Source organism: Miniopterus schreibersii (assembly GCF_964146895.1).
Source record: "Miniopterus schreibersii genome assembly, chromosome: 19".
NCBI classification, from domain to species: domain Eukaryota; kingdom Metazoa; phylum Chordata; class Mammalia; order Chiroptera; family Miniopteridae; genus Miniopterus; species Miniopterus schreibersii.
This window is the reverse complement of record NC_138119.1, coordinates 26,308,538-26,335,616: the sequence shown is the minus strand read 5'-3', so window position 1 is coordinate 26,335,616 and position 27,079 is coordinate 26,308,538. Positions and strand designations below refer to the sequence as shown.

General features: G+C 37.8%; 1 protein-coding gene across 2 annotated transcripts in view; it reads right to left on the bottom strand.

Annotated features, from left to right (window-relative positions):
* INTS7 (integrator complex subunit 7) overlaps window positions 1-27,079 on the bottom strand; it is a 49,830-nt gene that overhangs the window by 4,341 nt on the left and 18,410 nt on the right. Inside the window, exons 8-20 of one of the 2 annotated variants that reach the window (XM_081122383.1) lie at window positions 22,595-22,712; window positions 19,914-20,048; window positions 18,558-18,587; window positions 18,331-18,428; window positions 16,138-16,377; window positions 14,459-14,596; window positions 13,196-13,402; window positions 10,360-10,554; window positions 9,719-9,822; window positions 9,221-9,289; window positions 7,099-7,231; window positions 2,010-2,108; window positions 306-491 (exon numbers count right to left, since the gene is read on the bottom strand). In XM_081122383.1, coding sequence (XP_080978509.1) covers window positions 306-491; window positions 2,010-2,108; window positions 7,099-7,231; window positions 9,221-9,289; window positions 9,719-9,822; window positions 10,360-10,554; window positions 13,196-13,402; window positions 14,459-14,596; window positions 16,138-16,377; window positions 18,331-18,428; window positions 18,558-18,587; window positions 19,914-20,048; window positions 22,595-22,712 — 1,752 coding nt within the window. The remainder of the gene's footprint in view (window positions 1-305; window positions 492-2,009; window positions 2,109-7,098; window positions 7,232-9,220; window positions 9,290-9,718; window positions 9,823-10,359; window positions 10,555-13,195; window positions 13,403-14,458; window positions 14,597-16,137; window positions 16,378-18,330; window positions 18,429-18,557; window positions 18,588-19,913; window positions 20,049-22,594; window positions 22,713-27,079) is intronic. The other variant, XM_081122384.1, reaches the window with a different exon arrangement.

Here is a 27,079-nt window from a genome sequence, read left to right as displayed (position 1 = left end):
ATTCGATTCAGAGGTACAAGCTAGAAGTCCTTGCCACCAGGCCCTGAGCAGGGTTTCTCCCTGGCTCTACAGTAATAGCACTCATAGTCTGATCTCCGTCTGCCTGAATGTTTGTCTATCAAATGGTTCAGGCAGGGGAAAGGTAAGCGTTATCAGCCTCTCACACCCCAATATGTGCTTTTAACTTGTGTCCATCTAATCTTTGGGAGGTGGAACTAAATCTGCTTGACCATGAAAAACCCTGGAAAACTCCCACCACCGAGTTGATAAAATTGCATCACAATTCTCCTTCTTTTGTAAATTACCTTGTAGTCTTGTCCAGATTTACTTTGTAGTGTGGAAGAAACATTCAGACAGACAGACTGAATTTTGCGAAAGAGTCCCGGTTTAGATCCGTGCTGAACCACCCCCTCCACCTTCAGCGCCAGCTGCTGGTTATTCTGCACAGCGATAGGCTCCGCAGGGTTCCGGGGGGACGGTGACAGGGCAAGCTGGAATCACATCAAAATAAACGGTAACGACCAAGAATAAGCTTCCTTCCAACAAACATGCCTGTGCTAACCGCCGATCATGGGTTAAAACATTACACGCGCACACGAGCAGACACACACCCTGAAACGCTGGGACGACTAGACAGACACACCTTTAAAGTCAAGGGCTTCTTATTCCTAATGCCTCCTTTTAAATACCTGTGTTTTTTTAACCTCATGTCCCAGGTCTACCCGAGGGTAGCAGATTAGAGAACAACGAAGGCACTGCTCTCCAAATTTCTGTGAGGAGGCATTTCTTTGACAATGAACCAATTCCAGTAGGTAAATATACTATGTAAATTTTCATGTCCAGCAGATGTCTCTTTGGTCTTAGGTAATTTTAAACTGACTAAATTAAAATGCAAATGAACTTAAAATTCTAGGATTACATACATAACCAAGTCACCATGGTATAAAAGTCAATTTCCACAAATAAACCAAATGACATTTTTAACCTCTCATTAGAGTAGTTTTTCTTTAAAACCACATTAAAAATCCCAAATCCGCCCGGCCGGGCGTGGCTCAGCGGTTGAGCGTCAACCTAGGATCCAGGCGATTAGGGTTCAATTCCCGGTCAGGGAACATGCCCGGGTTGTGGGCTCAATCAATGACTCTCTCATCATTGATGTTTCTATCACTCTCTCCCTCTCCTTTCCTCTCTGAAATCAATAAAGATATATTTAAAAAAAAAACACAAAACCCCAAATCCACTTCAACTACAGAAAGCTCAAGTCTTGCTAAATAAAAAGATAGAAGAAATTGGGTCTTTTTGATAATGTTGTTGAACCATTGAAGTAATCAACTCTGGAGACCTGTTACCTTAGGACTTCTTATCCAGATAATCAATTTTCCTTATATCCAGGTCTTGTGAAATGGCCTGGTTTGTTATTTGTTATCAAAAGCATTTAGATGTATTCCAAAATATACTAGACATTTACTGACAGGGATAATCCACGAAATCTTTCAGAAGTGACAATTTCCCCAATTCCATTCTTTGAATCAAAAACAGCTTTTAAATATTGAGTAGTTTAAATATTTTAAAATACTAATTCTATTCACTGGCTAGCTACTCAAAGCTTATTATTCAAAGATAAAAGTGTTTGGAAGTAGGACTGGTGATGTTTACTGGACCTATTTCATTTGAAGTTGGGTCTGAACTGGCTGACCAGAGGTGGGATAATCCAGCTCAAGAGGTGGACTCAGCTCAAGGTCCTTGTAGGCTACTATGATAAAAACCACTCAACTTATTTTTGAAGTAGGGAGCCAAGGTACAGAGCTCCAGCCACCCAAACACTTGTCTCACTGCTTTTGGTACTGACACCAAACCAGCTGGGAAAGGGAGGAAAGGCTTACAACTAAAGAGCATAAGTTTCATCAAAACCAAAGGTAAGGTCCTGAAGCAGAGCCATGCCCCACTTAATCCGTAGAAGAGAACTGGGTTTTTAATCTATATTAACTGTGGCATTCTTCCTATATTACCTTAATGCTGGTAGACTGCAGTTTCTGGAAAAAATATCTCTGAAACGAAAGAGGAACTTTCAGCAAAGCAATGATGGCATTGCAGAGGCATGCTGTATGCTGCGGGGGAAAGAGAGACGGAATCAAATAAAAATAAATTTCCAAATTTCATCAACAAACGGTACTTTCAAGAAGAAGTTTAAAAACTATAAATGCTCACATAGATTATTACAGAAACAACACTAATGCCACCAATCAGGAAACTGACGCAACACCCAGGGACTGTGGACATTTGCCAAATCATTCACGTTACGGAGCATAAGGGATAGTATGACCACAGATTTTACTTTGCTTTGAAGTAGTACAGTCAGTAAGAAGTAAACGACAGGAGGGAGAAAACCCGCATTGCTCAAGGCTAAGCAGTACGGAAACTCTGCACTTCTACAGAGCTCAGAGCTAGTAAACATTATGACACTAAAATATGGAGCAACTATGGTTGATTAAGTTGGCGAAGTGTGATAAAGAGCACGTGGTAAAGGAGCCAGAGCGGCACATTAACATCCGAGGGCTGACACCAAATCCCACGCGGGACTGTGGCTTCGAGCTGCCTCATTCTGTCAACCCACCTCCACTAGGCGGCTTCCCTGACCCTACGGCCCTGAGGTCCCAGCGAGTGAGCGACGGTGAGCTTACTGGAATTAAGAGGAAGAATGACTATATAGTCCAGCTCTACGGAACTATGAAACTGTAATATCCCTTTCGAACATTATTTCACAGGTCTAACTGAGTTTTGAAAATCCCAGCATTTACTGCAGGGTAATAACAACGCTATAGTAAATTCTTTGAGTCTCAGTGAAAAGGATCATAGAACCAGAATTTAAGATTTCCAAGGTTATTTATTTATTTTTAAAATTTAAAACCACTCTGCTGCTGTATAATGACATACAAAAAGCTGTATATATTTCATGTACACAACTTGATGGGTATGGAGGTTAGCATACACCCATAAACCCATCACAGCTATTGTCCATTTGGATGACGACACAGGTCACCTAGATAGGTAATGGAACAAAGTGGAGCTAGAACCGAGGTTGCCTAATCCTGACTTCGGTCAGTGATTTTTGTTCCATTTCCCCAATGGCTTGCAAACAATAGGGGGGAAAAGTCCCAGCACTATCAGACACTTAAACTTTGGGGCACCGAGAACCATTCCTATGTGGTCTACCATGCCCTCAGTCTACACCCCTCTCAGTGGCCCCCCCAAAGCACCACAGGTTGAAAACCACTCCACTATACAGTATGTTGTCTGTCCTTCTAAGCTCCTGATTTCAAGTAAACTGTCACCTAGTTGCCTATGCTGTAAACATTTTTTAAAAGTTGGGCAATAAGGCAGAAAGCCAGAAGAAACTACCCCTCACTGGTTTCAGGCTACTGAATATTTCATGCACAACACACTAGCAGTAATACAAATGTCAGATCTATTACTTAAGAGAATCACAACACAGATTTAAAGATATTGGGTCTATTTCTTCAGGTTTAACTGCATCAAGGAACACGGGAAGCATTTGCAGGGATATCCTACTTGTGGTGGAACCTCTGATGCCACAATAGTGTTTAAGGAGAGAAACATCTTTAAAGGATGGACTGAGAGGACCCCAAGTGAACTCAGGACTTAGAGGACCCTAAGTGTCTGGCTGTTCCCTTTTAGAAGAATGGATGCAGGTTTTGCAATTCCCTCCTGGGAAAGCAGGACTGCCTCTGAGGCCACCAGCCCCCTGGGCAGACCTCACCAGGTATGTTAGTAGCAATTGGCTATTAAAGTAACAGTCTGGAGATGTGAAATCACATATCATGGTTGCTAAACCAGCAGGAAGACCAGTGCATCGCCAATACTCTCTTCATTGCCAAATCCAATACTTTTCAGCCTTCGTATTTTTTGACAATACTGTGGCACCTGATAATTCCTTCTTCCAAGGAATTCCATTTATGGTCCCTGCCCTCACTTTTTCTGATTCTTCCCCTCTCCAATCTTCCTTCCTAAGATTCTCTTCCTTTGTTTCTTCCGTAAATGTTGATACTCTCCTTAGTCCACGTATTCCTAACAGGCAATTTTCTCTACTCTCATGACTTTAAAACCTCTACATTCATAATGACCTTACATGCATTCCAGCCCATCTCCTTCCCACACCAGACCTATTACCCAACTGCCTATAAGAGCCACACGTTAAAAATGACCTTCACGCCTGGCCGGGTGTGGCTCAGAGGTTGAGCTTTGACCTAGGATCCAGGCGATCGAGGTTCGATTCTCAGTCGGGGCACATGCCTGGTTTGAGGGCTCGATCCCCACTTGGGGGCGTGCAGGAGGCAGCCGATCAATGACTCTCTCATCATTAATGTTTCTCTCTCTCCCTCTCTCTCTCTCTCTCTGAAATCAATATATATTAAAAAAAAAAAAAAAAAAATGGCCTTCACCTTCTTCCACCACCCTGCTACATTCTGTCTCAGTAAAGGATCAACCACTTGCGGACCTGGTAACATGGAAACCTGGAGGTCACATCTCCATCTTCTCACATCTAATCAAACAAACAAAAACCCCGAAGCCTTGACAATATTGACCCTAAGTATCTTTCTCATGTATCTGTCCTTCTCATTCCTGCAGCCATTACATTAATTAAGCCCCTACCTTGGACTGTGAGAGATGCCTTGTAACTACTCTTCTTTCCTCTGATTTCATGCCCTTCAAGCCATAACCTGTTCTGTGCCTACATAACAAGAATGTTCAGTCCTAACCACTTCTCTCCCCTGCCCATTAAAAATTCCTAAAAAACACCCTAGTGCCCACAGGATAAAACCCAAGTGCCCTAATACTGTGCTCAAAGCCTTTTGTCATCCGGCTGCTGCCTGCCTCTCCAGTCCCCTGCCTGCGCATTCTGCTGCAACAATAACAAACTGTTTCCGGAAGGCACATGCTATTTCATGCTCTGCTTTCAAACATGTTGTTCTCTGCCTGAAATTCTCTACCTTTGTCTGCCTGGAAAGCTCATCTGCAAAGACATCCTCTGACTTACACCCTTACCCCACTCTGTCTATCCTTCGACATGAATTACTTCTCTTTTGTGCTACATCTTTACCTTGTGCAGAGCTCTATTTCTGACATACACTGCACTGTGTTTACAGAATCTTCCTTTTTCAATTAGACTACAGACAACTCGAAGGAAGACCCTGTATCTTTGTCATTTTTCTATTCTTAGGATTCAATAAATACTTGTGGAACTGAATTTGGGGCTCAGGTAATATCACATCTATAAAATACAACGTGGAGAAAAAAAGAGAATTAATATTTATTAACCACTCCTTATGTGCCATGCCAGGCACGGTGCTAGGCAATATACATTATTTCACTTAAACTTCACAGTAACTCTATGAGGTAGATCTTTTTTCCATATCATAGAAAAGAATGTTAATTTGTCTAAATTCACAGACCTGCTGAGTGGCAGAGGGGGAATTTGAACCTAGGACTCTTTTCTCTGTACTATGTCTCCTACTGACCCGACAATTCCCCTTCTTTCCATTATATTCAGTGGATTCAACTCCATTAAACTCAAGTTACTGTTTGGCATCTACTTAATTTCTTAGGGTGCAGCTTAGAGGGAATATGAAAATAATTTAATCAGTGTCTCACACAGATGTGTGTGTTTACTTCAAAGATAATCTTTATAATCTCCCTTAGCAACCAATCTCATTGTCAAACCTGTGTCAGTTCGATTCAGCAAATATGTACTAATGACCTTACGTGGAAAGCTCTAATGTCAAGGAAAGTATCTGTCCTTAAAATCTAATCTAACTCCTAACTCATCTTGCCAATTTCTAAAATACCTGATAAATGGTAAGAGTACAGAGTGAGAAAAGTAGGAACCAGAAGAGAGCTACCGGGAATATCAGCATCTAATGTTAGGGCAGGGCAAAAACTCTCCAAGGAGTAAAGTTCAAAGACAGGGTGTTATGGACTGAATGTGTGTGTCTCCTCCAAGTTCATATGGTAAAACCCTAATTCCCTATGTGTTGGTATTTGAAGATGGGGCCTCTGGAAGGTGACAACTAGGTTTAGACGAGGTCATGAGGATGGGCCCCCCCATGATGGAATTAGTGTCCTTATAAAAAGAGATCAGAGCTCTATAGAACATGCGAGGACACAGTGAGAAAGAGGCAGCCTGCAAGCCCACAAAAGGGTCCTCACCAGGAACCAAATTGGCCGGCACTAGTTTACTTGTTTAAAAAGTGATCCTAGATCACTTTTTTTCCCCACCTTCCAAAACTGTGAGAAATAAGTGTCTGTTGTTTAAGCCACCAAGTCTACAGTATTCTGTTACAGGAGCCTGAGCTGACTAAGACACTGGAGACTGGCCAGACACGGAGGAGAGAATCTGGGCGAGAGTATGTCCATCTGTCCTGTGACTGGGAAGTCAAGGGATGAGACTGAATAAAGAGTGAGTGCTCAACAGTGCCAAAGGCAGCAGAGATTCAGCGGACGAAAGGTGGACAAGTATTCTAAAAAGTATCAATGGCATCACCTCGCAGGAACTGATTTAGTGCCGGTCAGATAACAAGCCCAGTTCTTTGTTTCAATTGGCCAGTGGTTCTCAATCCTGGTGGCATGACAGAATCACCTGGGAGCTTTTGAAAATACTAATGCCTGGGCCTCAACTGCACAGATACAGAGTTAACTGGTATGGAGTGGGCCCTGAATACTGATGTATTTTTTTTAAAAAAGCTTCCAAAGTGATCCTAATTGTAGCCTGGGTTGAAAACAACTGCAACTTCAGTTAGCGTGTTAAAAAAGAAAAGAATTTGTTTTATCTGCATTCTGGTAGGGCAGATTTGACATGCTAATATGACTACGGAGCAGCTACAGAAGTGCGAAGTGCTTTCATGAATCCCGATTTCACCCTCATAATAATGCTGTGAGGTGCGCACTATGTTAACCCGGCCACAAAACAGGCAGAGGAAACAGGCACAGAGAGGTTTATCTGTTGGTCACACAGTAAGTGCCAGAGATGGGTAAAAACCCACTTGCACAGAATAAAAGCTCAATAAAACAAATGCCACTTGCCATATAAGAAACAGGGGTATATTTCCGATTGAGTGATTCCACCTCCTCCAAGACATGGTTATATACAGACACCATTCTTCTCTCATATTCACTATCAGCGTGGGCTGCACCTGGGGATCCATATTCCTGGAAACTGAAGTTAAAATCAGTATCAATCAGTGACCCACACTAGTAACAATTTTAATGTCTAAATGCATCAGGCACTTTCCACACATTCTCATTTAATCTTTAAGATAATGAAGTACGCACTGTTATTCCCATTTTATAGATGAGGAAACTGAGGCTTCGAGACGTTAAGTAATTTGTCTTCAGTCTCAAATAAGCAGTAAGTGACAAGCTGGAATTCTAACCCATACCTAACTTCATTAAGTCTTAATCACTTTGGTTGCTAGGTAGTATAAAAGTATTCAAATCTTGTCCCTGTAGTCATTCCCTTATTTTTTCAGGCAGTAGAAATAAAAGTTAAGTGCAAAGGAATCATGACAGGCTGAACAAGAAGCTAGAATAGAAAAATGTAATGAACAAGCATCTCAAATTCTTTTTTCCTGATAACCCTGAAAAGCTGGTATGAGGAACATAATTACATTCATGATTATAAACATCTCCCCCATCCTATCCCACATTTACTGATACACAGGCTTAAGTACTATGTTAGTTGCTAGCGATACAAAGTTGAATAAAATAAGATCTCTTCCCCCCACCAAAACCTTCTAGGCTATGAAAGAGATACACAGATTTCTGTAAAAACTACAGTGAAACAGCAGTATGCCTCACTCTCTTGAGGTTCTTTTTAGCAGTAGGCCCTTCTTTACTTGAAAGGCACAAAATATATGCTATCAAGAACAGAAGTTTTAGGAGGAATCTACTCCTTGCAGTTACACACTATTGCAAATAAAACCCAAAGAACTCGCCCTCAAGATATACAAGCTTTCTTTTCCACTTTTTCATTGCTGTGAAGGACAAAGGTGAGGGCAGTGGGCGTGAGGGATGAAGGGATGCAGAAGAGCGATGAAAAGTGAGAGGACGGGGAGCGGGTAAGAGCAGCACGTGCGAGCTGGTAGCTCCCTTCACCCCGTCCCTGCTGGCCATGGCCCTAGCTCGCTGATAGAGTTAATCAAGAAAAACACTAATTTCTAGTATGTTGACCAACAGTACAATGGCACTTGTGTTCTGAGCAGTTAAATGAATACTGCACAATGAGAAAAGGTGTGAGCCTGAAGTATCAATTAATTGGCAAAAACTATGAAAAATATGAAGTCTAAGAACATCTTCAAATTTTGAAGGGAGAAGCTTGTTTTAAACAAACTAATAAATAAATAATTTTTTTTAAAAATCCAGCAAGTCAAACACTGCAAACTAGGGAAAATAAACAGATGAGAGAAAGATAAATAGGTAAAAATTAGCATGTCATGAAAATATGAAAATGGACCAGATAAGTGGGGGGGAAAATTGCCAAGCAGGGTAGGCTGAGAGTAGGCGGTACTTTAAAACAGAAGACAAGGAACTTGGTACTGCCCTGAAAAGAAATGTGAGTCAGCACTTTAGGGCACAGAAATTTAAAATGCATGTTGATTACATTCTCTTGAGGAAGCTGATCTTGGAATCATAGGCCTTACTAGATAGAAAAGTACAGACAGTTGAAAATGCACATTCCAAAATAGAATACTATATTGGGAAAAACCAATGGGTCATTCTTCTATAAAAATATTTTGATTAATTAATTAATAGTAGGGGAGGGGAGAATAATTTTTAACAAAGCAAAAACAGGAATACCTTTTTGCTTGGGAAACCAAAAAAAAAAAAATTTCAAGTTCCAGTTTAATTATATTACTAACTCAATTTTTCATACCAAATTTTAGTTATAATATGTGAGAAGAAAATGTTGAAATTCAATGAATTTCTTCCCAGTTAATTTTCCAGTCAATGATGAGAAAATAGGAGATAAGTAAACAACAATCAGAAAATCCAGGTTTCGTCACTAGCTATGTCACCTCAGACAAATGCTGGAGAAGCTCTTCCTAGTTTCCCCCCGCATACTACCTCTTCCAAAACACTGTTGTGATGATTAGGTAAGATAACATATTTGAAAGTGTTCTTTAATGCAAACTATTATTAGAAATACCTTGCAGATTCTGGATCCAAAATCAGAGCTTCTATTGCATGAGATATCAGTAAACAGCTCTGCTGCTGTCTGGATTAATGTTAAGGTTATACCTAAAAAGAAAGAAATCCACTACAGACTTTACAGTATCTGAATATTAAATAAGTCAAGGTGAGGGTTATATTTTAGCGAAGGTAAGACAAAGCAGAAAATAGTTCTCTGGTGGGAACACATTTTGAGTTGTCTGTTGTGGCTCAAGTGTGCACAAAGTGGGTGTTGGACACTCTTCCTAGAGGTAGAGAAAGACCACCACTGAGTCACCACTTTTTTAAAAAGCCTGGTTTAAAATAAAAAGTAAAATCATACTGCTTATACTAGATTTCAAAGGAGAAATTATTAATTATAATAACTGTATAGGCTGATCTGATATACATCTATCTTAATCAGGCATGTCTGAAGTACTTATGTTTAAAAGGAGACTTCAAAAGAACAAGACCTATTGGGGCAAGTTTAGGATACAGCTCCACATTCCTCAAAGTTGCCGAGTCAGCATCAAAAGATGCCTGATAAAGATCCCCGTATCGGGAAGCAAGACTTCGGAATTCTTCCATGGACTGTTTCATCTATAAAGAAGGAAAAATATTAATTATGATAAATAGGCTATCATTATTGTGTATACACAAAAACCAAAAGAGTCAAATAATAAATCTAAAAACGACTTCAACTCTTTTTCATTTTCATTCCATTCATTTTTATAAACCTTGTTAAATAAAATTAACAGAGGGCAAATACAAATGTGCATAAGATTATGGTAATTTATACCTGATGGACAGAAACAAAATGCTGCATTTTTAGCTTCTTTAAGTTCCACTAAGTAATTACTATAGTTATTAACATCCCAGCTTCTTTAAAATGCATGTCCTTTCTCTTTATATAAATATGTAGCATTAAGTGAGACATATCAATCACTTTGTCATTCTAATAATTCTAATAAGACATCAGCCTATTTTTGGCAAGACAGATAAGTTAATAAGCACTGGATGTTTAATGTCTGAGTCAAACCACTGATTTATAAATTTCAGGATTTTTTATCTCGCAACTAACCTCAAAACCTCTAAAGTGTAAACAAAAATTGCGCTGAAAATAAAGTTGAGACCTGCCTGATTAGAGATGCGACCACACCTCTGAAGGTCATTCCCTAAGGTCATGGCAATTGTTGTGGCGATTGCAGGTGGGGGGCTTGTCTTTAGGCTATTACAAGTACAGATAAGTTGAGAGAAGGCTTGCAGAAGGTCAATCCTGAGTTTTACAAATTCACACTGAAAACTTAAAGGATTCAATGGTGTACTGGCAGCCTAGGGGGGAAAAAGATATATTTAAGACAAAATTAATATAGCAGCAAGACAGTGCAGCACACAAATGAATTTTAAAGGCAATGATAACATCCCATTTCCTAAACTGGAATATCTGTTGTATTTTTTAACATACCCTATATAAAAATTTGTAGATATTATACCTATTCAATACTTACAAAAGAGAAAAATAAAAAATAAATTCCACCATTGCAGGCAGAATGCTAAAATGGTTCCTCTGAGTCATACCCCCTGGTATCCTGATATCCATACCATGTGTAACTCCCCTTTGAGCGTAGGTGGAACCTGTAACTTGCTTCTAACTAATGAAATATGGCAGAGGTAATGAATTATGAGGATGTAAGTTAGGTCCCTAATGAAGTAAGTTCATACTAATCAACAGGGAGATTATTCTGGGTGGATTTCTCCTCATCTGATGAACCCATGAAAAGAGGGTCTTGAGGGGAGCAATTCTACTGGCCTCAGAGCTTCCACAAGTTCTGTAGCTGCGGGGAAATGAATCCTACCAATAACTACATGAGTTCAGAAGAGGACTCCAAGCCTCCTTGGGCCTCATTAAGACTGGCCCTGGCTGACACCTTGATCGCAACTTTGTGACAACATGAACAGAGGACCCAGCTAAGCCATACCCGGACTTCTGACTCATGGAAACTGAAATACTAAAGAGGCACTGCTTTAAGCCACTAAATTTGTGATAATTTGCTACATACCAAAGAAAATGAATACAAACATGTTTTACAATTTTTATTCCTAAGAAGCAAGATAAGTCTGTCATTAATCACTGTGTTGGGAAATTAGATACCGAACATTGCCACAGGATCTCCATAAGCACGGCATTTTGAACTTCTCCTGTTTAGTTTGGTTGAAGCAGGTAAAAAGCATAATTCTCATAGCTGTACAATCTCAGGTTAGGCCATTCACGTGTCAGGGAGTGTAAAGGGTAGCCCATGCTCATATTCTCTCAGTTTAAAAGACAGACAACTAATGTCAGATCTACACTTGCCAGAAGAACAGATTAAAAATAAAATCTTAAAGAAACTCTGACAGGATAATACACTCAGAAATATGGGGAGTTCCAAATGACTGTAAGTACCATACTGCCTTCCCCTCTAGGCTACTGTCAAATGGAGAATCGTTTCCTGATTTTTTTTTTTTTAAATCTACTAGTAGTGTCTGGAACCTAGCACGTGCTTATAGTGTATTGAAAAAAAGAGCTCCATTTCAACAGATGATTTGAGGCCCCCAAACCTGCCTTACGTCACAATGTGTTAATTACAGAGTGAAGACTAAGACAAGGGCCTTCTGTCTGTCAACTGCCCGAGCACTCTCTTCCGACGTCAGGATTCAGTCCTTCATTACTGCCAAGCCTCATTAAATACACATACCAAACAAATCATTATGACTATTAACTATTCAACAGGGTTTTTCATAATATTCATTCTATTTGCCTCACAGTTTTGTGAGCCTGTTTCACAGTTCTTGGCATTTACTGTACTGAATGATTAATAATTTTCTGCTCCACATAAACTAGAAAATGAACTAATTCTATTGATCGGAACCAATGATTGTAACTTTTGATTTTCGGATGCATTTATTAGCCTGATAAAGGCAACAACAATCTTTTCCTAGAATAAGTAAGAAGAAAAAAATCAGAGCAATCAGTGCTACTTTTTAAAATGGAGAAGAGCTTCTGTTTTAAACTAGCAACCAATTCTAACCAGAAAAATCATTCTTCAAAAGATACGCACTCACAGTAGTTTGAATATTCTGTCTCTTTTGTGACATCTGTTTATTCTTTGTCCTACTTTGAGGCATTTCTTTTAGGGTCACCATTAAAAATATTTTAGATTATGTGATAAATGTATATAAACAGGTACTGAAAGTTTCATGGCCCCATCTAAATATATACAATTTAAAAGATAGTTTAATATTTAATACAGAAAGTACTCATTTAAGGGAATAGGTTCTTACTTAGGAATATAACTGATTTCAAGGAAATACAAGAAATGTTAAGTGCTTTCTCTGCAACCTCTTCACTTAGCAGAGAAAATGAAAAAAATTAGCTTGCTGACTGTTAATCTGGAATAGAGGGAGGACACTAGCTACCATCCTTGATAATTTCTTCTTTATCCACAAAACAAGAAACTCTAGTTTCTTAGTGAGTAGCTTAGAGGTATGAGATGGGTGGGGGATTTATACCGATGGTGGTGACTGGGGCTGGGGTGTAACTAACAGGATTCTGGAAAGGGAGCATCATATCTCCACTCATCCCTTCTGCCTGCATTCAGCAATCCTTTTCAGATAAGGTTCCTGGTACTTGACAAAAACAAAATGATAAACTCATCAATCTATGAATATTAAAAAGTAGATGAGGGGTTAAGGATTTACTTCCATGTCCAATTTATTACTTTAATACTTTAATATTGCCATATATGTATGTGTGTGTGTATATATTATGTGTGTGTATATATATGTATATATGTGTGTGTGTGTGTGTGTATATTTATATATATATACCTTAGCAGATGTTTCAAAGTAGTTAAAATCGGATAGTAGAAAGAAAAGGGAGGCCATTCTCACACACGTAAGTAATCATCACCAAAGGAGAATTAAGAAGACTTACTGTTAAGGATGCAATCCCTTTGTGGTAAAATTTTAAAGACTCAGCAATGCAAGAAAGTGCTGAACTATAATTCTCCTCTTGCAACCCAGTGAGACACTGTTCTGCATGTGAGAACTCCTTCAAACTATTCAGCCAGAAGTAGAAGTGTTCTGAGGCAACCTGAGTCAGCAAACTCTGATAAAGCTCTCTGGCCATGTCGTGGTTACCCTAAAAAAATAATCAGGGCACATAATGAAGTTCTTATACTTGAATTAGCAGCTAAAAGACAAACCCAAATCTTGGATAAGCTACAACAATCATTCCTTGAATTATATAATTCTTTGAGATTCAATATAAGTATTTTCTCAGACAACATATGCTGAGTTGCTTTTATGTAACCCTGCAGTTCTTTACTAAAACAGTTCCAAAAAGAAAATAAATGGAATTAACTACAACCTGAGCCTAGACTTTTAGTTCAAAATATGGAAAGTATAAATACTTATTGCATGACATTCAGTATGAGCTGTTTAGTGGGGTAGAGGGAAACTCCAGTAAGTTCCATTACGTGACTATCAGGAAGAGTACTGTGCCTGCCTCCGGAAATGACGTGAATGCCATTTAAAGCCTGGGGGCCAGCGAAGCTCAGTGCCCTGCCATGCCTGGATGCTTGGGATAGTTGGGTATAATAAAGAATCGCCCTGTCAGTAGTGGTCCTCCTGCCATTTGAGAAACAATGGGAACATGTGCTTCAATCCCCTAGAATAATGCTTTTCCAACTTTGCTCTTTGGATTTAACCCCAAAGGATTTCTTTACTATCCAAAGCTCTGTATTTCTTTCCTCTCAAACAAAATTAATGAAAACTGTTAGGCTTTCCACATGGCTGAGAGTAGAACAGCATACTAAAACTTTCCCGTTTCCACACTGGAACGGTAAGTGTGGGGAGAGAAGGGAATAAAGAAAGTGTACTGATAACGGATGGCAGAAACAGCGGGCGGGCACCGCCGCGGTAATGAGAGCATCAGGCGAAGTGAAAGTGGTGCGAACAACCTGCAGCCTGAAAGAGCTCAGATGTTTGGAATTCCCATGGGACTGCCCCATAACATACATGCCACTCTTATATGAGAAACATTAAAAATGAGGTCCTTTCTTTCATCATCTTTCAAGCCCATGACTGAGAGGTACTTCCATCTTTATTTGCAGTTTTGACTAGGAGTAACAAACCCACAATCTAAGGTGTATAACCTGCCATTTTCGCCAACCCAGTTCCCAAGGATCACACATACCATTCTGGATGCCTGTCTGGCAATTCGGTACACAGTCCACCCATTGGAGACACTTTCGAGCTGCTGCTTAATGACCGCCTTTATTTCAGCAGATAGCGCTTTCTGACTGGCAACAAAAATCACAGTGGCCAAACTCACCTAACAATGGGCAAGAAGACAATTTAAAAAATTATGTAATTCTACCCCAAAGGGAGAAAAACTAATGACATTCTATCAAAAAAAGAACAAAATTTGTTTTTCAACATTTATTAATTTTTCACTTTGAAGTTATCGAGCAATTTATCCCATTGTTCAGACAATTGTTTATAATTCCCATAAATATGGATAAATTATAAAATCATACAATGAAATGCTAAATAGCAGCAAAATGAGTAAACTAGAGATACACTTTTCAACATAGATGATTTAAACAAAACAGGAAAAAACAGGCAAAATACGAAAGATTATATGTGGTATGGTAGCATTTACCTAAAGCTAAAATATGCAAAATAATACTGCATATTACTTCATATATATACTAAAATAGTAAATGTATCACAACATGCATGGGAATGATAAACACCAAATTCAGGATAGTGGTTACCTCTAGGAGGTGTACAGGGAGGTACAATTCAACTGTACTGGTAATATTTTTTCCTTAAGCTAGGTGATGGATACAAGGGTTTTCATTGTATTATTCTTTACATTTTTTGAATATTATGTTTAAAATTTAAAATTGCCTTAAAGTAGTACTAACAAAAAAGGGATAAAGAACATTAGTTGAAAATGCTGCTTCAATGAAAAATAAACTTGGCTAACTGCTTCTTAGTATTCTGAAGCTGATATCTACAAAGGTCCATATATATTGCACTAACTGTATGATGCCATTCCCATGACCACTGCCCCTTGGTCCTCAGGGTAACCCCTTCCCTGACAGTAAATAATGAAATGAGGTATTCTTTTACAGAATACACCCTGGTGGACTAAATATAGATTTGAGTAAGTCATTTCATTAAGCTTTTCCCAATCCCTAAATTCAGATGGCCAGAAACAATATGGAGTGGCCAACTTAAGGCTTACACCTAATTTATGCCTATTTAGAATGTAGCCTACTCTCAAGCCTGGTAGAACTTTCAACTGAACATTATCGTCGCGTCCAAGGCTGCTGTTTCTTTATAACCATGCACCTTTCTCAATCCCAGGACTATACTGAAACCTAAATTGGATCCTGAACAGCTGAAGAGATAGATCCTGGATTGGAAAAGAGAAATCTGTGCTAATTTATGGTCACTGCTATCATCAGGTCTTTAACTTATATTTTTGGAAGTACAAAACAGGGTTTAGTTCGTTATTTTTTTTATATAAAAAAGAAAAATCCACTTTCATTTTGTTCTTTGCAATAGAACAAAAACATCAGATTGAAGGCTTTGGCTACGCTAAGCTGACTTGATAGAGCTTAGGAAGAAAGACGTTTTAGATCTGAACTAAAAAGGGCTTTCTGAATCAAAAGTGGAGAGAGTAAAAAGCTCATGGTTCCAATTCTATTTTGACTTTGAATTCACTTGGTCTTAGATAATCACATTAACTTGTTGTTCGTTTCGCTTTCTAAGTAAAGTCCAACAGCAATGTTAACCGCTTAAAGTAATTCTCAGGAGACCAGATCCTGTTCATCCATAGCAGGGTCAAAGGTGACTCTTTACCAGAAGTTCCTGCTGCTTGTCTGTGGCTGATCGTCCGATAACCTTGTAGAGCTCCATGAGGTCACCCAGCATTCCATCGCCCAGCACTGGCAGCTGCATGGCAATGGCAGCCAGGCAATGGCACATCAGGATCCGGGCAGCATCCTGAGCACTGTGCAACTGAGTCAACAAGGTCTCAACCACGGACTGGCTAAGATGGGGTCTGCCCTTGGCCAACTTCACCATACAATTCAGAGCAATCTGTGCATTGAAAACAAAATAGACCAGTTATACTTTGAAGGTATTAAGTAAAGCTTTAAAGAAAAAAACTTTGTATAAGTTATTGGGAAAAATCAAGAAAGAGGTTTTTTGGTAGGCATAGCATTTTGCTTTCTTTTTAAAAAAAAATGTTTTTCTTGATTTTTACAGAGAGAGGAAGAGACAGGGAGAGAGACAGAAACACTGATGAGAGAAATATCAATTAGCTGCCTCCTGCATGCCTCCTACTGGGGACCGAGCCCGACACCCAGGCGTGTGCCCGACCAGGGGTTGAACTGGAGGCCTCTCGGTGCATGGGAATGATGCCCAACCAAATGAGCCACACCGGCCAAGGTCATAACATTTTTCTTCATAAGAATGACACAACTGCTCTGTCCCACTGTAGCGAGGCTAGTGTTTTACTGACATCCACAACTGGAGGAAAAATAATTTTTCTTTCATTTTGAAAAAATACACACAAAAATCCCCTTACATATTGTGGTTCCAGCGGGACTTGGAATGAATCACTTGCTGAACACAAGTTGCCTACTTCCTTTACATAAACACCTCTTGGTTATCAGCTTCTATGTAATGGTACTAATATCTTTATATTCCCTCAAACCATACCTCAGACAAGCTATAGTCCTTATATTCTCCAGTGTCTACCTAACAGCCTTTTACTTCTATTAACTCTGCTTTGCTTAATTATTAATTTTGTACCATCACAAATTATATTTCATGTTTTACTCTAAAAAGAGTAGTCTCATTTAGCATTTTAAAAATCTTAAATATCTCTAAGATAATTTCTATAATTAAGTGGGAAGTGAAAATTTTTATAATTCTTCACTTTGCTTAAAAACTAGGGCTTCTATACTCAAGAAATTAATACAAACCTATACATACAGAGATTGGCTGTAGTTATTTCATCAGTTTTTGGTGATTTTATTAGTGTTATCCCAGATTACAAACTTTGATGAGTACAGGAACTCTGCCTATTTAACTTTGCTCTACATTGTCTAGGACCATTATATGTATCTACTACAACTTAATAAATACTGTCGACTGATGGCAAAATAGGCCAAAGCTCAGATTTTTATTTTATCTATCTTTTAGAACAGCAATAGTCAAAATGCCAGTTTTGAAAGTGAAAAGCAAGGTAAATGTTCCTTTAAATAAGGAGTTAATAAATTATTGCAGCGATTTTCAACCTGTGTGCAGTGGAAATTTTTTTTTAAATCCTCACTCGAGGATACGTTTTTATTGATTTTAGAGAGAAGGGGGGGGGGGGAGACAGAGAGAGAGAGGTGGAGAGAGAAACATCAATGTGAGAAACATTGATCAGCTGGCTGCCTCTTGTACATGCCCTGACCAGGGATTGAACCCGAAACCCAGGTATGTGCCCTGACTGGGAATCAAACCCGTGATCCTCTGGTGCACAGGACAACACTCTTACCAACCCAGCCACACCAGCCAGGGCCCGAGGAATCTTTAAAACACGCAATACCTGACTGTTTAGTCAGGAACACTGACCTCTTTTCCCTTCGATCGTCAAATAAAAAAATGACAACAACCAACACAATAAGAGCCTTCTGGTGTGAATGAATCAAAATTATACCTATTTTTTGGGTCAGATTGGCAAAATATATATTTTTGTGTGTGCTACAGAATTTTAGTAGTTTGTGTGTGCCATGAGATGAAAAAGGTTGAAAATCGCTGAACTATGCCCTTGTGCCAAATCCTGGTCTGTGTTTTGTAAATAAAGAACGCATATACCCTTTCCCTACATAATGTCCAGGGCTCTTTTGTCCTACAAAGATAGAACTGAGTAGTTGGGACAAAGAGAGTATAATCTGCAAAATGTACAATATTTACTATCTGACCCTTTACAGAAATACTGTCAATTCCTAGCTCAGGTACTGAAAATAGGCATCATATTAAAATAAGTGATGTTTTCACCTTTAAAGTGGCTTGAGCACCTGGACTATCATCTTGACTACAAAGTACCAGAAGAGATTCCAGGCCAAAAACAGCATCTTGCTCCAGTGCCAATAGGTCTAGAGGAAAAACACTAAGTTTTATAGTAGTCAAGTAGAGAAGATAAATATATACACACACAACCCCCCCCCAAGGAAAAACATTAAGGAGTCTAAGATGCAGGAAACACCTCAATGAGCAAAGCTTACCTTCCTGAAAAAGTATATCTGGCAGTATTTCTGAAATGTAAAGACTATCTTCAGGCTTCTGTGTGTCTACTACTTTATTGAGATTATAAAAACATATACATTAAATTAAGAGCTAAAGCGACAGAGATTCAAATAAAGCATAAGTGAAATACTGTCACCAGATTAGCTGAGGAAAATACTAGGAACAGCAAACCATGTAGTGTGTTAATCTGTCTAATCAGACATAACTTATGCAGATACATTTTCACCTAGAATGTTACAATTTTCAGCTCCTAACGAAAGCTGAACCACTTTTAGGAAGTGAATGAGGACCCCCCACATAATCATATTAATGTTTTAAGTCGGACCAATAAGAACAAATTCCTTAAATGTCTCATGTAATAACAGTTTTCACCAATTTCCACTACCTCAGAGCTAAAATTTCTCTAGAGGTTCTGAATATATTAGCTAACTGTATTTAGGTTAATATATGTTAGCTTTGAGAACATATAGAAGTTTTCTATGTTACATGATAGAAAACACTTATTGCTATGCCAAAAATAAAGCAGGTTTAAGTATTCACATCAGAATCAACGTACAACTTAAAGAAATGTTACTGAGTTAGTGTACAGGCTTGGCAAACAGTGTAAAGGCTAGTGAAGGTCAGGGTGTTATAAAAAATAAGTACCAGAACAAGCAGTGCTGAAAGGCACTAAGCTTATGATCCTTAATAAAGATCAAAATAAGCACTGAAACAGATGGAATATCCAAAATGTATTTCCTGTTTTTGAACACCAGCCTGAACTTCTCCAACCCTTTTGGTCAAAAGATGTTAGCAATACAATAATATATATGCATTATTTTCTATGCATGCCTTTCTTAATTATACTAATCAGTTAATGCTCTAGATAACTAGAGATGAATTCTATGAAAATTTAATTCACACTGCTCTGTTAATTCACGTGCCCGGATGAAACTACTTGTTAGTTAAGCCCCTTGATAACTTAAGATATTTTTTCCCTAAATTTTCCAGGTTTTTGTACAGGTGAACAAATTGCTTTATACCAAGGGTATTCCGTCATAAGCAGTCCCTATCCACAGCACCGTATGTGCAAGGGTAAACAGTGGGAGGAAACAGGAAATGCTCCATAATACCTTTAAATCCCACAATCCCAAGGTCCTCATATTTAAAAAATTTTTTCGAAGGATTAAGAATTCTTGAGAAAACTTGTTCTAAGAACACTTCAGAAGGAGGCAACTAGTAGATCAAAGCATACTGGCTAAAAATAATATGGGATTAAAAAACCAAACACACAAACAACTGCCCAAACTCTAATCCAAAAGTTTATACATAGTATCAGTCCTGATCAAACTTACCTTTTTCTTGACAAGAGACGGTTATATTAGTTAGGACTCTGACTCCGTGAGCTGCAATGCCCCTGTTATTATGGTAACAGCACTCTTGGGCTAATTTGACCAAATCAGAGGATCTGGGGGAAGAACCCACATTTCCTAAAGCAGAGAATAGTACAGATTGTAATTCATTCATACAGTTCAAAAGCATTTCAGCTTACAGGTTCATTTTTCTCACTTTCAAGAGAAAACCTCCAATAATAAACTTGAGCAAAATTTTCTCCTTCTACATCATTCATCATAAATATAATATCGCCATTTCTCTTTCTCCTGTCAAGGTACTTAGACGAGGTATGTGCTAATAGTTTCGTGATGCCTAGAATCTGATATTAGCTGGGAAGGATCTGGGGATCATCTGATTCAACACCCTACTTTTATAGAAGAAATTGAAGCCTAAAGATTTTAAGCATCTTGCCATCAAGGTCATAAAACTTTGTGTGCTATCCTTGTGCTTTAAACCTCAAGTTCTATGCTATAGATTGCAGCAAGTTTTTAAATTCACAATTGAAATTCTGTAACTTAAGGTTTATATTGAGAATGTTTTTTATTTATAGTAGAAAAGCTCTCAATTATAAGTGGGCTTCAAAAAGAATCAGGAGATTAAAGCTTACTCAACTTCTTGGCAGAGTCTCTCATTCCTGTCTTCTTTCCCCTGCTTATTTTTCCATGACTCCTATCAACTTTTATCTTGTCTCTCACACCAAGGATAACCATATTTTCTGAGGCTGAAGGGGACACATATTGCTAATTACAAGAGGCATAAACCATGACTATTCCAGGCAGTGTGGGACATAGGTAACCTTACTGATTTCTTAAAAGTACTGGTTTAGGTAAAGCCTCAGTGTCTTAAAAATAAGGAAAATATTAGAAATATGAAACTATGAGTTCATTTTTTTCAAAACTATGGAAACTGTACTTCCTCCACTCTTTTTCTTGCTCCTGTGATATGGAAAATGCAGCCTCACCTATATTTTAAAAACATGTTTTGCAACTTTCCCCCCTTTTTTCCCTATCAAGGCGCATCATACAAAACTTGGAGGAAAACAAAACTGAAAAATCCAAAGAAAACTATTTTAGGGATAAAATTATTATTTTAAATTTTATTTATTTAGATATAATTTTATAAGATGAATTCACATGGTTCAAAAGGTTCAACAAGTAGAAAAAGGTAAAAAGTCAGTGAGTGAAAAGCTCCCTCATCCACCCAGTGTGCCTAAGCGAGACCAGCAGAACTGTCCACCCGAGGCCATTCAAAATTACTGATTTGCAGAATCAGAGCAAATAAGATGGTCATGGTTTTAAGCACTATGTTTTGAGGTGATCAGTTATGTAGCAATAGATAACCGATACAGAGTACCTCACAGAATTACTGGAAAGGCTGGAAAACTAAGCTTGGAAAAAAGGTGAGGCTAGAGAACCACCAAGATCACAGCCCAAACCATGCATGAAATTAGTCCAGTGAAGACATTAATGCTACTGTTACTGACATCTTTTGTTTTTTTAAAATATATCTTTATTGATTTCAGAGAGAGGAAAGGAGAGGGAGAGAGAGATAGAAACATCAACGAGGAGAGAGTCACTGATCGGCTGCCTCCTGCACGCCCCCGACCGGGGATCAAGCCCACAACCCAGGCATGTGCCCTGACAGGGAATCGAACCTCGATCGCCTGGATCCTAGGTCGACGCTCAACCGCTGAGCCAGGCCAGGCCGGACTGTTACTGACATTTTGATGTCACAGTTTACACTGCTGCCAAAGGTACAAGACATAGCAAATGACCACTGCTACAGTGTATCCTGGAAACTGGACGTTGCTGTGGTCAATGCTGGATCACCAGAATGGATCTCCCACATCACTACTCCTTGGTATGGAAATGATTTGGTAAGTCCAGGCCACATGAGTGTGCCCGAGGTGGCACAGAGGCTTGGCAATAGAATATCAGGTCTTTTCAGCTTCCTGTAGGGGAATTCCCTTTACCAAATAAGTTCATATGCTGTGAAACCATAAAAAGGACCAACGGACATTATAGTTCTTTAATTAATTCAATTCAAATGAACTGACTACAAAAGGAAGCAATAAAGATTCCACAAAATTTGCATTAAAATAAACCAACAAAACACTTTGGCCTGAAGTCTGTTAGGTAAGTAAGCTCCTCACTGGGCATTAATAAAGGCATTATGGAGTTAATTCATCCTAAATTACCAGGAAAGTATTACTGAACTGGGGTAAAGTTTTATTTTAATCATTTCCCAGAGTGATAACATACACCTAAAAGGTAGCATGACATTTGCTTTCAAAACTCGCCATCGCTTGGTCTTTGAAATGTACTTAAATTCAAAGGGCATTTTGAGTCATAGACATTTAAAAGCAAACCAGCTATTTTAAGCATCCTCAAAAATACTGTTGCACCAACTTATAATTCAAAAAAGAACAAATATAGAAAAACAATATCCTTGAGTTAAGATCAAGGATGCAAGGTTTTATTATCATAGGCAGCAGTTAAGAAATAATTTCCAAATAAATCTCTAGCATATAGCAGAGCAGGAGACTGAAACCTTTCCAGATTCTAAAGCTCAATAAGGAAACCACCTGAAATATCAACATGAATGAAGAGATTAGCACACTATCCATATATCTTCTCCTTACCTGAAGCTATGCTGAAATAATGCTTGACAGCAATGGTCCCTGAGAGAGTGGACAGGACAGACAACATCCCCAGTTTTAAGCTGTCATAAGGAGTCTGGAGGGCACATTCACAGAGTGCCTGAAATGCAGATGAAAAGGAACACAAAACTTAAAACAATATACTTTAAAACTATCTACTCATCTTAAAGGGTCTAGCTTTTAGAAAAATTACATATTAATGTCTTTTTTCCATGACAAAAAACTTAAGCCAAATTGCCACAGCCAAGAGAAGCCCAAGGAGACATATAAACCTACACCTATTGTAAAAAGTAAAGACTATTTTTTAAAAAGTCATCATGTGTACTATTTATTCCTCACAAGCAGAACTTTCACCATATTTTGCTTACCTAATAGATATGAATAGTAGTTCAAACATGTATATTTTTCAAAAACAGTACAGAGTGTGACATTCTATGTGAGAGAGCCACCTATCTTCTTCCCATTTCAGGTCACTTACTCTACTCCTGACTCAGGCGGTCTGAAGTATTACCAAAAACAAGATGATATTTTTCTTTCAATGCAGTGAGCTGTAAACCTAGTCTCAGCCTCATTCTCAGTCTTAGGACTCTGATAAGACTGCATGTGATACAAATGGTCAAATAACTGCCTGTAAAACTGAACTAATTCCCAATCTCTCACAAAGACAAAGGTTCAGAAAGTGAGCAAAACTTAAAGACTAGGGGAAAATTTAAAAATAAAATTTCAGAAAGGTTAAATCAAACAATAAACTTAATATGACCCAAATAAAAACACTGACAAAATTGTGTGTGGAATGTGTGTGTGTTAGATAATCTGCTTCTAAAGATCATACAGAAAAATTCAGAAAAATTCTGACAAAGTATAATGAGGGACCTAAAAAACAAGCCCCACTAAATATTAAAATGTATACTAAATCCATAGAAATCAAAAAAGTTTTTTTCCTACTCATGAATGCAGAAATAAATGAAAGAGACCTGGTCCCAGAAACAGAGTAAAATGCACACTAGAATTTAATACACGATAATGGTATTTCAAATAAAAGGGAATATTCGATAAATGGTTCAAGAAGAACTGGCCAATCATCTTGGTAAATAAAACTAGATCCTTGTTTCTTTTTTATGGCAAATTAAAAACAAAACAAAACAAAACTATAAAAAGAAGAGTTTACATGGGAAAATAAAAAGTAAAAAGACAATTGATAAAACTGGAAAAGTATTTATAGCATGTAAGATCAACAGAGGCCCAATAACCTTAATACATAAAAAGTTCTTAGTAATAAACAGGCAAATAACCCAATAGAAAAAATCAGTAGTTAACAGATATCAAACAAATGGCTTTTAAATATAAGATGTCAAACCTCACTCATAATCTGAAAAATTAAAAGAAGAGTTGCTTTTCACCAGCCAGATGGACCAAGGTTAAAGTTTAATAATACACAGCACTGAAGACAGTGTGGGGAAGCAGGTATGGTCACGCCCTGCTGACAGGAGGGTAAAAGGGTGTAAACCTCACTGTGGGTAATTGGCATTAAAATCTCAAAATTTTAAATGTACGTATCATTAGACCTCCAAATTCTTCTTTTAGAAATACATGTTCACAAAGGTGATTTTTTTTTTTTTTTTACAAACTATTCAATGTAGCAATTTGTGCCTTTTAAGTGCCTAAGGAAAATGATAGGGAAATATCGAAAAGCCAGGTTATTAAAGAAAGAGCAGGAGACAAGGAAATAAAAGCAGACATACATGTTGTTTTTGAAGTTCAAAAGAAAGCATTTTTTAAAAAGTGACTGTGATTAGGTAATTCTTAGCTTTTACTTATTTATTTAAATACTTGGGCCATTTTCATTTAAACACTTTTTATTGCCTAAACTGTCCTGCGTTGTACTGTTAATTAGCTTATGCTTAGGAACAACACTCTCAGCCAAACAGCCCCAGAGGTTAAGGACTATGTCCTAAATTTATATGTATCCAAAATTATGTCTGTAGAGTGTGCTGTGTATAACAGACATCTAACCTTTTGGGATAATCAAAAAGGAAGTGAGACATTTTATATATGATAATGATATTAGTAATCTTAAAGAAGCAAGAATTTTACCATTTGAAAAACTGAACAAAATGTTTAGAAAATCTTACGATAAAATTATCTACAATGTTATCTGCTAATTTCTGCTACCTAGCACAGTATTGGGTATCTATACTCTCAGTAAATAAGTACAGATTAAAGGTTCATTAATTCAAATTAGCAAGCTTAACAGAGCACATCACAAAGTTCCCCGGAGATGGAACATCAATCATATTTCAAAGATGAAATCTGGTTCAAGTTTCTGTTTCAAGGACATTATCTATCACAAAATTGTTCTTACCAGGACCAGTTTTCTCATATCAACAAAAAGGAAAAATCTAACTCCTCTCTCACTCACCATCACTGTCTTCCTCACTGACTATTAGGTCTGAATTTCTCTGTTGGTTAAAGTCACTGCTCAAAGGAGGCTCTGTCCTGAATTACTGTTTTCTGGGTCAGTTCCTACACAGGGGCTTCTACTCTACTCTACAATGGGACTGACCACCAGGGATGTGCTCTAGAAAAGCATGGCAAAAGTTTATAATCTTTAAAGAAAAACGTTATGTTTAAAAGTACTCAGTGTCTGAGATATAACACCTCTAAATTTTCTATGTCTCCATTGTATAAACTGCAAAGAAAAAGATTATTAAAAGAACTAATTCTCAGACTTAATTTGTCATCCCTCCTAATATCAGGCAAAGTACAAATCAAACCTGGGAGAAGAGATAATACCAAAAATAAATTATGTCTGAGAATATCTAGAACTTTGTAACAAAGAAGTTGTATAAATCAAATATCCCTTCCAGAGAACACTATAACATCAGAATAGTGAAAACTATAATATAGGTTAACACCAACTAAAATGGGTATTTATCTTAGCAAGGCATATATATAATTTTATTAACCAATGTCACCCCAATAAATTCAATAAAAAATAAATAGTAAATGTTTCAGTGGAGGGGAAATAAATAAACAAATCCAAAGAAAAAATATAAAATATATTTGTGTTTCCTATGAAATTAATTCTGTTTTTGACCATCTTAATAATAATACACTGTACTTGGGCACTTTCTTCCTTTGGGTTTCTAAAACATTCAGATGAAAGCATTTCTTTTAAACCTGTTATACTTGACTCCACGTGGAATTCTATTACCTACCAACACACCAGTGAAAGCAGCAATGAAATGGGCACAACTTGCACTTGAAATACCAAAACTCCAAAATCACTCAGCAGTACTAAGACTTGCTGAGAGGAAGGGAGGAAAGAAGGAAGGAAGAAAAGAGGGAGAGAGGCAGCCTTAGGAGAAGAATAACTACTCTCGGCAATTGAGAGTAAAATTCAACTTTGAAATCAACAAACTGCCACCGTGTAAAGTAAATCATTAGAAATGTTTTCCTCTTATTTCATCATTTTCAAAAATATATCTAGGCTTTAAAAAAATGATTGCTTGCCCACATCCAATGAATGAAAATCAGTAAGCTCAGGTTTTAGTCATAGTGAGGAAAAATTCTTTGTGGGAGAGACAAATATTTAAAAGTAAGGATTTTAAATGAAAAATAATCAATGTTTAATTAATAATTAATCAACTTTTGGTAGGTCAATAGCCATGTAAGTAATGAGACATATTCTCAGAACACTATCCCTGGACAAAATTCTACATTCAGATGGATTTATGGCACCTTTTAAAGCTACACCTTCAGGAGGCAGAACCTTTTATGTCATGGCTCTTAACCACCCTGAGCTTAGAAAAAGGAATATCCCAGTTCATTTTATTAAGACAGCATAATGCCAACCCTACAATCTGTCAAAGTATACAAAAAGGAAAACTACAGGATAATCCTACCTTCAATATAGTTTCTTAGAGCTACTTCTAAGTAGATGCCAGACACTATATACTATTTCAAATGAATCAATTTTTCCCCCATTGGCCTTCTGATAATACTTCTGATAAACTGATGACTCTCATATTTATAACTGCTAGATCTTCTGTAACTAAGGTAGGTCTGTTAACAAAACTCCAGACTCATATGTCCTTGGCGTATCCACTTGGATATCTGCCACAGTAAACTTTATATGCTCAGAACTGAACTCCTTCCTGATCTTCCCTTCAAGAAATAGGCTTCCCAGAGTATTATCCATTCCAAGTAAATTTTTTGAAGCCAAAAACCTTAGAGTCATCCTTACTTTCTCTTATATTCTACATATATCTGCCAGTAAATCCATCAGCTTTGTCTTTAAAATATAATCAGAATATTACCACTTCTCACTGCCACCCCACTACAGCCCTGGTTCAGGTAACCATACTATTTTCTAACTGTATTATTTATAATCACCTCCTAAATGTTTGACTTCTGCCCCTGTCTCCCCTACAGTCAAGTCTCAATATAGCTAGGTCAGAGAGACTT